Source organism: Molothrus aeneus, chromosome 1 (genome assembly GCF_037042795.1).
Source record: "Molothrus aeneus isolate 106 chromosome 1, BPBGC_Maene_1.0, whole genome shotgun sequence".
In the NCBI taxonomy this organism is placed as follows: domain Eukaryota; kingdom Metazoa; phylum Chordata; class Aves; order Passeriformes; family Icteridae; genus Molothrus; species Molothrus aeneus.
In genome coordinates, this window is record NC_089646.1 from 19,833,629 (window position 1) to 19,847,845 (window position 14,217).

At 36.3% G+C, this 14,217-nt stretch overlaps 1 protein-coding gene across 1 annotated transcript in view; it reads right to left on the reverse strand.

Moving 5' to 3' along the window:
• Nucleotides 1–11,034: 11,034 nt before the first annotated feature.
• The window catches only part of MALRD1 (MAM and LDL receptor class A domain containing 1), a 234,717-nt gene continuing 231,534 nt past the window's right edge, over nucleotides 11,035–14,217 (reverse strand). Inside the window, exons 38-40 of the mRNA XM_066548719.1 lie at nucleotides 13,878–13,953; nucleotides 12,176–12,232; nucleotides 11,035–11,455 (exon numbers count right to left, since the gene is read on the reverse strand). Of these exons, the coding sequence (XP_066404816.1) occupies nucleotides 11,354–11,455; nucleotides 12,176–12,232; nucleotides 13,878–13,953 (235 nt within the window). The 3' untranslated portion in view covers nucleotides 11,035–11,353. The remainder of the gene's footprint in view (nucleotides 11,456–12,175; nucleotides 12,233–13,877; nucleotides 13,954–14,217) is intronic.

A 14,217-nucleotide genomic window follows, 5' to 3' on the forward strand; every position in this document is an offset into this window, starting at 1 on the left:
TATTAAATGTGTCATGTGGGTGTCAGAGAGGTACAAAATAGCTTCTGTTTAACAGGCTCCTCCTGTAAGTCTGTTCTTGGGTCCTCCTTAACATATTTACTTTTTTATCATAATATAAATGGAAATGTGGCATGAAGTACTTTTGCAGTGCACTTTAAATCTGTAGTTAATAATTTCCTAAAATAAAGAAGTTATAGCAATATGTACTCACTATTCACATATTATTAAGAACAGGATGTGTCATGAAACTTGAAGCTATGTAAAGAAAAATGGTTAAATGAAAAAGAATTTCTCCTTAGTGGGCTATTCCTTTTCTTCCCTCAAATGTTTCTTGAGGAATTTTAATTCACTACTTAAAGCACTCATTAAGCAAATTTTTACATTGCATGGTATTGTCAGTCTCTGGAATACTGTTGGTCCTTTGGGCATAGTTTCAAACAGATTAGGCCATTTTAATAGATTGAAGCCAAAACCAGAACCATCTGTCCCCATTCCTGTGTCTGCAAACCATGTTTCTCCCAAAAGTAAGAAGCAACCAATCAATCTTTTATTTTACTGCCTGCATTTGTCCACCCAGTCACCTGGGCCTTTCTAATGGCAACCCCATTTGAGGTGTACACCCCAAAAAGAGTGAATTGGGGCATTTATGATGAGTAAACCACAAAATACAGAGTAATTTTCCTTCATGTGAGCTATGCTCTTTTTATTCAGGAAAGAAGAATCTGCTAACAAGAATTCCATTTCAGACAGGGTACAACTATTCTTTCTAAATTAAAACTTACAGGGAATTTGAGTGTACCCAGTTAAAAAAACCCAAGCAAACAGACAAACAAAATTCCACATATTTTGTCGTTCTGAAGAAGATACCACTTTCATAAGCCATATTGATATACTATTAACATGTCTGTGAAAATTATTCAGAATTATAAATATTTCATTCTGTTAGGTTCTTGCCATTGGTGAAACAGAAGTTCTATACTCAATAATTCTGGTACCTGCACACCAAGTATGCATCCAGCTTCCAAAACTGTTTTTTTCCCCATTCTCCAAATTCTCTAACAGATTCACAGACCACAGAGGATGTTTGGAGTTGAAAGGGACCCACAAGGTTCATTGAGTCCAACTCCTAAGTGAACAGCCCACACTGCTGGTGCTACCAAGGGTCTTTCAATGGAACTCAAAGTCTTTAAGCTTCATTGAGCTGACTGTGTTGGTTTTGCATGGCCTGGTTTTTGGTAGCAGGGGGCCACAGAGGTGGCTTCTGTGAGAAGTTGCTGGAAGCTTCCACCATGCCTAGCAGACCCAATCCCTGATGGCTCTGAAGACTGCTGGCCAAGGCTGGGTCAATTAGAGATGTTGATAATGCCTCTGTGATAACATATTTAAAAAGAAAATCAAAACAAAGGAGGCACATTTTTTTTCCTAGCCAGAGAAGAGGAGGAGGTGAGAACATGTGAGGGAAACATGGAGACACCAAGAGCAGTGGAGAAGGAGGGGGAGGAGGTGCTTCAGGTGCTGGAGCTAAGATTCCTCTGCAGGCCCTGGTGTGACCATGGTGAAGCAGCTGTGCCCCTGCAGCCCATGGGGGTCCACGGGGGATGCAGAGATCCACCCACAGCCCGTGGGGACCCACAGGGGATGCAGAGATCCACCCATGGGGGAGGTGCCCATGCTGGAGCACATGGCTGCCTGGAGGAGGATGTGATCCAATGGGAGACCTGGTGGAGAGAGGGGCCCTTTCTTCCAGGCTGGAGCACCCTGTCCTGTCCACTGCACCCTGTGGAAAGAGTGACCCATGCCACAGCAGTTTTGGGAGGACTGTGTGCCCATGGGAGTGACTCACACTGCAGCAGTTTTGGGAGCACTGCTGCTCGTGAAATTGGAACCACCCCTGGAGAAGTCCACAGGGAACTGTCTCCCATGGGAGGGAGCCCATGGCCTCACAGGGGAAGCATTCTTCTCCCTGAGTAGCAGAGGAAAACCCTGGGTGATGAACTGACCAAAACCCCCATGCCCAGTCTCCCTACACTGTCGGTGGGAAGGAGGGAGGGGTTGGGGGAAGAAAAGGTGTTTTAAGGGCTTATTTTACTTCTCATTATCCTCCTCTGAATCTGTTAGTAATAAATTTACTTTGTACCTTTAAGATGAGCCTGTTTTGCCCTTGCAGTGTTTTCTCCTAGTTCTTAGCTCATGAAACCTTCATTAAATTTTTCTCCCACCTCTGCCCAGCTGTGGCAGGGGAGGGTGAGCGAGTGGCTTTCATGGGTGCCTGGTGTTTGGCCCATGTCAAACCACAACAGTGACTTTGAAGCCTAGGATTTTCTGACTAGAAGAATTAAAAGTAATGTCTAATCCTGTTATCTAAGCATGTCTGTTTTACTGGCAACTGGGGCAGTCTCTGTGCTGTTATAAAATTCTAGGGTAACCAGCTGACAATCAAAGTGATAGATGAGCTCCAGAACCATGCCACTTAGAAAAGTAAGTATATAGTTCTTATTGCAAATTCATACTGAAACAGCAAAATTTCAACACCAAACTTGTCTATCTTATTGTTATATGGTTACTTTGTTGTGTATCAAATGGAGGAGCATTAATTGCCTGCAATGAACTGCCCCTCTCCACCATGTGCCTTGTGTTCCATCCCGGGGGAGTATTTACTCAAGCAACAGGCAGGGCACAGCACTTACCACAGCAGATAGCATAGGATGATGGAGGAAAACAGCAAAGCTTCAAATGTCTCCGACAGCTTGATTTAGGGACAGATCTTTCACCACAGTTTGGAACCATCTGAAAATTATTTGATCTAATGATGCAAGAAAGTTCCATGAGAAATGACAATGAAACAAAGATAAAGCTAATTACTTAAAACACTGAAATTAATATCCCCAAAGTTAAGAGTTTCAATTGATATTTTGGCTGTTAAATAAGTTTCTGAGTGTGCCTGGAATTTCTTGAGGTCCCAGGACTGCAATTCCCATTGACATCAAAAGATTTATAGGCAATTGAAACTCTTGAAAATCTGGTCACATTATTCATGATAATCCATGTAGTAGTAGCTGAGGACCAAGAAAACCTTGAGGAATTTGAAATGCAATATATAAGATAATGACAGTATAGAAGGTAAGTGTAATTTAACCAGCATGATTGAAACAAGTTTCCTATTTGATCAAAACTGAATTTCCCTTTCCTGTAGAAAAGTGAATAAGTGAAGGGTTGGATGACCAGTGAGAGAATATAAGACAGAAGATAAAGAAGCATATATAAAGATTGAAAAACTGAAAAAGATGTCAAGATTGAAAGCTGAAATAAAGAGCCCATTGGCACAAGAATAGAAAAGTTCAGCCAAAAGCAAAGACCATTGTCTGAAGATGCAGGGGTTACATGTTTTGCTCGCCTTTCCTCTTGTCAGCTACTGTGTGTGTTTGTATATGGATGTATGATTAATTTGTGTCAGGTTAAATTATATAATGCAAGCTTAATTTAGTTTTAAATAACAAATATATGCAATTTGACTAATCAGTTCTATGCTAAAAGAAATCAAAGCTATCCATGCAACCTTTTCAGTGAGAGATTTTATGTTTTCTCTTGTAAGATGCTAAATAACCATATTTGTAGAGTGCTCAGCAGAGGAAAGATGTGGACTTGCTGGAGACAGTCCAGAGGAATGCCACAAAAATGAACAGAGTGATGTTATGCCTCTCCTATGAGAAAAGCTGAAAGAGTTGGGGTTGTTCAACCTAGAGAAGAGCAGGCTCTTGTGGACACCTTTTGAGCTGTTCAGTATGTAAAGGGACTTATAAAAAGATGGGACAAACCTTTTAGTGACCTCTGTAGCAATAGGACAAAGGATAATGGTTTAAAATGAAAAGAGGATAGAGTTAGATTGGACATAAGGAAGAAATTTTTTTGTTGGAAAGGAAGAAAAGAAGAAAGTTTTTTGGTTGTCCAGGGGGATGGGCAATACCCCAACCCTGAAAACATTCAAGGCCAGGTTGGATGGAGCTCTGAGCAACGTGATTTAATTGTCCCTGCTCCTTGCAGTGGGGTTGGAATAGATGATCTTTAAAGGTCCCTATCAAACCAAACCATTCTGTGATTCTATGATTTTTATCTCTTTTCATTTGAGATAAAAAACTTCACAACAACGTGAGATCTGTGTATGGTATGCACTGGGTATGCACTGACATTTTACTTTCAGGAGTGCATGAGATAGTGAGTTTAATTGCGGTCTATATGAGGATGACAAGCTAAATATAAGGAGTCAGCCCATGTGTCTACTTATAGGTAATATTTTGTGAAATTACTTCCTTTTGGTGATTTTTTTCTAGAATTCCCACTGGTGTTGTAAAACAAAAGTTTTGGTGAATATTTTTTTTTCAGGTAAATGCCTGAAGAATATTCTTAGGATGATTTGAAGTGAACTGAAAGGACTATGTTAGCTTACTCTTTGATTTGTATCTGTAAGTAGGAAATGGGTCATTAATGGAATAGAAATATTTCTATTCCTAGATTCCTAATATGTTGAATATTAACTAATGTTAATTCTCTCCCTTGATTCTCATCATTCTACTCCATGCATAATTGAAAACAGTTTTGTTGAATTGAACTGGATAGGATTCTCTTGTATCTACTTAGTAAAAAAGTTAAACATAGTCATACAAACAGGAAAATAAACTGAGACTGAATGCAAATGTTCTTTTCAATGGTTCCTTTCAAATCTTTTGACTATGAGAAACTGATCTTCAAGAGAAAGTTCACACAGCTAGTAAATTAGGCAGATTCAAGAGTAATTTAAAGTAGCATTTAATGGGTTGCTAAACTGCAGAAACAACACTTCTAAGGATTGCCTTGATTGTTTAACATATGCACAGGAAGTTACATGTGTTACCGGAAATTTCAGCCTGAGCATCCATCCTTTGGCCACTGCATTTTCTCAAGGATGTCCAGAGAAACCTCCTGCAGGCTAAGACAGATAAACAGGAACTGCAAAGTAATTTAATCCTTATCTTCTGGATATCCTAAATTGGTATAGGAGTATATATCTAGGAGTATACTCCTAGGAGTATATTCATTTATCCTTTTGTTTGGCTTTGTGTCAGTAGGAATTTTGCATATAAGCTCAAGGCAGCGCATAACCCAGAGAGTCTTACTTACCTCTTCAATTTGTTACTTGAATAATCACATTGTTACAATGAATGCAGACCCTTTTTACAAAAAGATGTAAATCATTATTAATTCCATGACAACACTTCACATGAATCACATTGAATACTTTAACTAATAAAGTAGCTGTAATACACAATTGCATTGGAGACCAATTGTAATATGGTGATATAATGTAAAGTATAATATAGTAATATAATGTCCACTTCTTGCCAACATGTCCAAGTGAATACCAAATAGATTACTAATGCTAAAGCTCTAGACATAGCATGTTTCTGATGTAGCTGTATGTTGGTGCTCAATTGTATTCTAAGCCTTGGATATCAAAACCATAATAATATCAACTAAAACTTTACAAATTCACATACCATATGTATTGTAAAATACTTGTCATGGAGTTATACTATTTTACAATCTGAATAAAGTGGTTGAGAAAAAGAAAAATTAGTCACTTGAAGAAGTAGGACTCAAAATTAAAGACTAAGATAAAGAACAAAATGAAAGTAGCCTTATTTTAAGAAAAAAAGTTACTTATTATTTTCTCTAAATTATTTAGGCTTAACATCCCAAACTTTCAAAATATGCAGAAAAAATTAAAGCACTAGATTATCAGGGGTTTTTTGTTCTCCACAGCTCTATGCTAATCATTGGGCTGAGGGTGAACTGACTTTTTCCTCCTGCTATGAGCAACCAAAGTCTTTGTTCTGAGAATGATCACATAATTACACAGAAGATTAAAGAATTCCCATGAATAATTTGTGCTTATTTCTCCCTGTTAAACCCATTTAACCCAGTTGAGCGTGCCTTGCTGACTTGCTTCAGAGACTCACATTTTCATCAGAAAAGTAGAATATTCACCCTCCCCAGCAGCTGATAACTTTTTCTGGCTTATCTTGTTGCCTAAACATTTCCATGAACAATTTGGCATTGTTCATAAATAAATTATAAAAGTAAAAATTAACTCCTTTTATGATGACATGGTGAAAGAAAAGGTAAATCTTTAAAAATTCATTGAGTTATCAGGATGGAAAATACCTTCTAGTAGTTGGAATCAATGCTGGGAGATGTATTTTAGCTTGTGGTCCTTGGAGGTCCAGAGGACTGAAGGAAATTCATTGTCACATCACAAGTTACTCTAGTTTACCTTCTACCCCCAATTTTCACCACCTGAACCCTAAGTCAAGTTTTATGTTCCTGTATCTAGGCTGAACACTATATTGCTTTTTGGCTGCATTAAGATGAGGGCAAAAAAAGTGGTTTTAAATAAAACAGTAAATACATTGTAAATTCCTGGTATGTTTAAGGTTATGTTCTGATCTATTCTCCTCTCCCCCTTTAAGATGCACCCTGTGTATTGTAATAAAAATAAAATTCAAGCCCACCAAAGCTCTACGGTTTATCATATCTTAGTAATCACATACAACTATCCTGTAGAAAAGTGCACCTCTTCTTTTTAAGCCTTTTTTTTGAGCATGAAATATATCCCTAAGAATGATTATAGCTGCAGATGGTAAATTAAAATCCAGATATGAGTATTAACTTAACTTAACCTGACATTTGTGATGGTCTATGGATGGCTGCTGCAGGAGCATGCACATTATGACCACCCTTCTGGTCAGCTGCATCCCTGCTTTCAAATAAAAAGGGGCTACCCTATGAGAGCTACAGCTGATGAAGTGGTAACACTCTAGGAACAGTTTAGAATGATGTTACTATGTTCTTAGTATTGTGTTTCCTTCCTTTGCTGCACTTTGTACTTCATCCTCACACAAGTGGAGAGCAATTTCCTGTTCACCAGTCTTAGTAACTGACTGGTACCTTGGAGAATAAATTTCTGTCTTTAAGTTCCCAGTAGAGAAGGAATACTGTTCCATGTCAGGTGCCAGAGTTCTCACATGCTCTAATCTACGTGAAGCAATACAGCCCACAGTAGATTTTTCTGCTTAGATGCTTAGGAATTTCCATTTTTGTTCTCATATGAATTCTTCCCACCCCTCCTCCCTCACTTCCCACACACAAACTGAAAATGAAAAACAGAAGATGTCGGGTTTTGACAGATGCTTTACTGCAAGTTATATGTATTTATTAAGCTCTTTCTGTCTAATATATACAAACAGAGAGATCTGGAAAATGATTGTGTATTAGATAGCATTTCTGGGCACACTTCTAAGGAAGATTATCCAGTGAAAAATCTTCCTATTACATACATACATTAATGAAATTTGGTGTTAATTAAAACAGTGGGATTCATATTATTAAATCTGGACATCTCAATTGAAGGCATAATGTCTAGATGTCTTTACAGGCAACAGGAAGAATTAAATTATGAGCTGCTAGAATCTACCTGAGAACAAGATTAATTTAACCCCTGCCAACTTGACGGCTACAAAAAGTGGATGTTTCTGTAGCTTCAGTGTTTATATATAGCAGCATGTCTGATCAAAATGCAGTGGATCAGATCAAAGCTCTAAGTAATCCAAGAGCCTATCTCCGGCTGTGTAAGATGCAGAAATAGGTAATGGAAAGACAAAGGCTGCCCCTGAGACAGCTGAGCAAATAATGCAGGAACCATAAGGGGGAGCTGAGGACACCTTTGGTTTCAGAATGATCTCAGGCAGACTTATGCATGGCACAGGCTGGAGACAGCTTAATGAGGGTAAAGATGTCAAGAGGAGCTGGGTGCCACCAACACCATGGAAAAGTAGGACTACAAGTAGATTTAGGTCAGAAAGGAATTCTGGACGCCACCTAACCTATCCTCTAGATAAAAACCATAATACCTTCAAAATTAGATTGTGTGGTTGATCAGTTTTATCATCGCATAATCATGAGGCTGCTGTAGGTGAAACAGAGAAAGGATGAGAGAAAGTCACCATCAGTAAACACCTGGACTACACCCATGGGCATATGCACTGTAATGACCAGCAGCATGTAGGAAAACATGGAGGCATGGGGCAACTGTGCAAAACACAGGTACAGCTGCCCCAGTGCAGCCACCAAACCCAAAGGGGAGCTCTGAACTAGGCGAACTAGGCTTGAGCCCCTCAGTGTTGGCAAGGAGAAAGATTCACAGCCACATGTTGTACTTCAGGTTTTGCAAACAGAAGATCCTGCTCCCCTTCAACACCTCTTCCAAAGCTGCAAAGCAGCAGCCAGTGGCAGATGTCGAGGCAAGTATTGGAACAAGCTGCAAATACAGTGATCCTTTCTGGGACAAGACCTGGCCATCTGTGTATGAAACATGATTGTTGATATGTACCATAAATAAATCTTGGTTTGAAATAAAGATTAGCCAAATCTAAGAGACATGGATGCTTGTATTCTTTATGATTGTGAGATCTCAGAAGCAAAACAGCTGTGAGAAGACCAAATAGACCATGCTGAAAGTGGTATTGGGTTTTGTTAGTTACACAACTTTGTCTTGTAATTTATTTCTGCTGTTACCTTGGATCATTCATGTATAAACATGTTTAAATTAGACTAAGCATAGTATTCATTGTCTGTATAGAGTATCCATCTTCTAATTTATTTCTAGAAAACAGATCACTTGGAAACAAATAATTTTTATTACATAAATTTTATTACAATATCAGCATATTGTCTAATAATATTGTCTCTGAAAGCTTATAGAGTGTATTTAGTTGGGGGATATTATAAATAGGAAGAAGAAATCTATGTAAAAACATTTAGCAATATGTTATCCTTTATATTTATATCCTATATATTGCCTTTTGATTTTTTCTTCAGATTTTGAAATTGGAACTGTGGAAAGGATGACTGAGAATATGAATTCTATGAATTTGGTTCACAGTATTGAAACATTTCAGAAAATTTAATAAAAATTTAATTAATTAATTTTTTGTCTTAAACATTTCAGTCTGAGGCTGAAAAAATAACCATATATTGACTATAATTAAATCTCTTATTTTTCATGAAATAAGAAGAGAAAAAATTATTGAAGTTCGGGAAGATTAAAAGTCTGGATTTCAGCACTTTCTAAGCATTCTGTCATTAATAAAAATTGAAAATTATTTTGATAAAAGGCCTACCTTCTTTTAGAGATTATCCAGAAGAGTCACAGTTCTCTCAGAAGATAACTTATCAGTACTGATGAGTAATATGACGTTCTCTTAGTTATTTTACAACAATTCTTTATAATCATATACTTATATTTGGGACATTAAAAGATGAATACCATAAATAGTAAAATAAATGGTTTTCTTTTGATAAGGGAGAATGTGATAAAATTCATCCATTGTTAATTTTATCCTTTTAATTACTGTAATTTTTTACAGATACACATAGCATGACACAATGAATGGAGATTTAAGAACTATAGCATAACCAGAATTTTATTGTTAAGTGGAATTCTGCAGGTACTGCTAGTTTATTGCAGAATAAATAGAGAATTTGAGTACATGGGCTTGACCATGTAAGGATGTTCAATGTCTTTTTGTAACATGGAGATCAATCATCTCACACAGATTTATCAAAATATCAGAGTTCAGGAGATGGAGACGCTTGGCACTTTCCAGTATCAAATGTGTTCTCTGTGTCTCAACCTAACAGGTACAACTTTAATAAAAAATATGTTTCAGTCACACTAAACTTGTTTCAGAAAGAAATCAGCATGTGTGCGCACCTTTTCTTATTTAAAACCTTAATGAATAACATTTGGTAACTTTCAACTAAAAGGCATTAAGGCAAGTGTGTGTATGAATGCAGCAGAGAGGCACTTAAGAGCATATTGCTGGAAAGGTATGGGGAGAAAGAGGGGCAAACATCACAGCTTGCTATTCCTACTAACCATGAAACAACATGCCAGTCAGACAAAAAAAAAAATAGTTCTGCGTCACCAGGTAGAAAGATAGGTAGGAAGATACAGAGAAATATAGAAAGATATATAGATATATATAAAGATATAGGTTATGGTTATTCTACAAAGAAAAAGTGAAAGAAAGACAAAACACCAAACCCACACCAAGAAGCCCTGTGTATGATGGAATGAAGGCAGGCATCAGTATGCTTTTCTGTCTGGAGTCCCAAAAGTCTAATAAATGTCAAGCAACTCTGCTTTCCCTGAGTAAAGGTATTAGCAGAGATACCATCTACAGTGCAGATGTCTGTTTTTATGCAATTTGTAGGAGTTTAGTAACTTTCAGACTTGCCAATGGGTTTAAAATTAAGCAGGCTGTAGAAATACAGTAAGGGAGAAAACACAAGCACAGCAGGAACACTTAAGCCTTCAAGCTAAAAATTATGATCATGTAATGCAAGTGGGTATTATGGAAGATGACATTTTGTCAGGTTATTTAAAGTGTAAACACTGTTATGAGCTATGCCTGGTACCACAGAGGATGACAATCGAAATCACAAGGCGCTCCAGAATTCTTCCCCAATATCTTTCTCATGGAGGCATGGGCTGACATAAGTTTTAGCTGTGTGGGAGGCCAACCTATTCAGCAGAAATATGGTTTCCTGAACATGCCAGTTTCCACTCTCTGTCAACCACTAAGCTAAATTTATCAGGAGCACTGTGGTCAGAACTACAGAACTGTGGAGCTGACCAGAGGGAAATTTGGTCAGATATAACGATCATGGTTAATATTAAAAATATTTTTTAAAAATAAGTGCATATACTAGTGTGTCACTTAGATGAATCACATGCTGAGCCAATATTCAAATCTATGATTCATGACCACTCTTGATTTAGTTTGATATGTTTCCAATTTTATAAAGACTTTTGCTTCTGCATCTTGGAACACTAAAAGAGTTGGTTAAAAATCCCTTTCTAATGCAAAATTGCAGAAATATTTAAGTCATTGTTTCTCAAATAATGGACATAAAATTATGATTCCCAAACAAAGAATCTGGATTAGATTAAATATTTTATTAACATACTAGAATTTGAACTGTATGAATGTAAAATTAATTCATAGTTATAATTATCAATCTCTTTCTGCACCGACAGAAATGACAGAAGATTATATATAATTATGGTTTATATACTTATGTATGGATTGCAGTTTCAATATAAATTTACTTTCTAAACGTAATTGTTTTAATATGAGTTATTCTGTGATGAGTTATTAATTCATATTGCAAATACTACAGTATCATGACGCACTTCCAGATTTTATAACAAATCTTTAGGCAAAGAGTTACAATAACTATTGATCCTGTGTTGTGTTTAAGTTTTCAAGGAGCTACATAATTTTTCCATGTCTTCTGCTGCTACACCATAGAGAGGATTCGGAAAAGAAGTAGCATTCACATTTTCATTAAACGGATACTAAAAGAAAAAAAGATAGAATTAAATTTAAAATCCAAGTGATTCAATTTTTTTTTAATTCACATACAAATGGCTATAGATTCATTATAGAAGTAACATATTAAAGAAAACTATAAGGTCTTGAAACATTTTTAGACCAGACTTTCAGCTGAATAAAGTTAGCATAGATCCACCAAAACAATTACCTACCACATGCCCCTGATTAAGTAATTTAACCTACTTCTGCATCTGTTTCCACCACTTTTCCCTTGTCTCCAGAGCCCTTGCTCCAATATACATTTAGCATTATTTTAGGCAATCTGTGTACAATAGTGTAACTGCAGTGGGTCACTACTTTTGGTACATGGCATTGTGATTTCCTTTTATTCAAGGAAATGGTTATAATTTCCTTGATTGAAAAATTATGAGAAAATAGATAATATGAACCTTTCCTTCAGGAAAGGATTTCAGTAATTCTAAACATTTTCTTCAGCATCTGCCCAGACTGAAACTTACTGCATTAGTGTATGGTGTACCAAGTAGCTATGAAGAGCAACACTACTAGAATTGTTATTATGAGGTCCTTGCTAACCAATTCAGCCCCAGTCATCTTTTTCAGATTTCCAGACATGCTAACAGTAGAAGTAAACCATTGACTTTAAGTGACATTTTTCCCTTTCCTCTGCAAATGAATTTCCTTTACTAGTCCAACACATGTCCTAGAAATATATTATTACGTACCTCATGCCATGGAGAAACACTGATTTGAACAGCAGATGAGATGGCATACCTAGGAGACTATAAAAAGAAAAAAAACTGCTTCAGAATATTTTTAGTGAGCTGAAAAGAATATATTCTGCCATGTGGTGCCTGTGTAACACACTCTATGGATCCAAAATTATGAGGCAGTATTATGAGCAAGAGTAGAGCTATGCTAAGCCCACGTGACTTTAGTGTTCAGGAAGGTTCAGGAGAGCTGTTCTTTATGAAGCTCAGAGACTCCCACAAGGGCATAACTTGTGAGTATTCAGCTGGAGACAAGAGCTTTTGCTCACATTCTGTCATCTCTTTTGATTGATGATACACCATTCAGATTTAAGTCTCATCAGACTTGGAGAAAACTCATAATGCCTGTTTTCTTTTAAAAAGAAGAATTTGTGCAAACATGTATTTTCCCAGTCTTAGAGAAAATAGAGGAAGTTCTGGTACATGGCTGGACTTCAATCACAATGCCTGGGGCTGTCTTCCATGAAAATGTCTCTCCTGACTCTGTGCTTCTGTTTTTCAACTTGCTATTAAATGAAGCCTGTCAGGAATCTATTTTAACTAAAATAAAAATGTCCTGATGAATTGGACATGATTGTGATGGGAATATTTCCAACTTGGAGCTCTCACAAACTCCAACCTATAAGTGAATTCATTTGATCTAATGTCTCTAAAATCAGGTGTAAGGACCTTTTTACAGAAAGTAAATGGCATGTCAGAGTTAATCCTATTCAAAGCTGCAGTGGAATCTTATATTATTGACTGTGCAAAGGACAAGCTTTATTTTCTATTTCAAATCAAGCCTAGCTTTTTCAATGCTAATAAGGGTAGTATCAAAATGAGGGCAGGAAGGATATTTAAAAATTTTTTGGCTTTTTTTTCTTTTTATTCCAAGGGTCTTTGTCTTTTTTTTTTAATTATAAACAAAATATCAGAGATACCTTCATTTAATTCAATAATTTATTTCTTGTTAAATGTAAGGCATGATTTTTAGTTATTCTAATTTGAGAATTAAATCTTGCCTTTAATTCTTTTGCTGTAATATGTTCACTTTTAAATATATATTTTATGCAAAAATTTCTTTGTTACTCTATCAGTTTCTTAATTCTGATCAAGAAAGGGTACTAGGGCAATGTGTGGCCAATTGCTTCTTTAGTGTCAAGGTGAATTTTACAGTGATGGAAATTGTGATGTATGTTTAAGGTACTGGGGAAGACTAAAAACTACTTTATTAAAGCTAAGTGAGTGTGCAAAGGCAACTTGGTTGCCGAATCATGCATTTTGTGTTTTTATTGTTTTTGATGTGTTTCCTTTGTTGTGTGTTTGCTTTGTTGGATGGTTTTTATTGGGTTTTTTTTGTTTGTTTTCCAGATACAAAAGGAGACGAGTCCCAGCGAGTTCATTCTTATCTATGTGTGGGTAAATATTTAATCCAAAATAGTTTTTTTTCCTCCAAATCTCCTGCCTATAGTCATGATAATTATAAACACTGAGATGTCAAAACTGAGCTGATTTCAACTATTACTATGTTTTGAAAATGCACTGGAACTGCTCTGAGTATTGAGTTAATTTTTAATTGTCACTTATTAAATAGCATTCTCTCAGGGATTACATTCTTTTAATGGAAAACTATTTGAGGACCACTTCACATTTTTCTGAACAAATAGGGACAGCTTACCTTTACTTTCCCAGATGATCTAAGGTCTTTGTACAATGGATTGGCAAATGAAGAAATAGCAGTTTTCTGCACTTTCCTTGGGAAGTCAAACAAAAAAAAAAGGAAAAAAAACCACCATATCACACAGGTCATCAAAGAACCAAACAGATTAAAGTTCAAAAGACTTGAGTCCAAAAAAATAGGTGGCTATATATATTTACAACTGAGCTCTACTGAAATTAATGAAACTAAACCAATATTCTGGATAAATAATGTCTAGGTTAAAATAATAATTGTTCATATGTTGCTTCAAAAAATATATATACTTCTGGATGTGCATAGAACTATTTAGTATTTATAA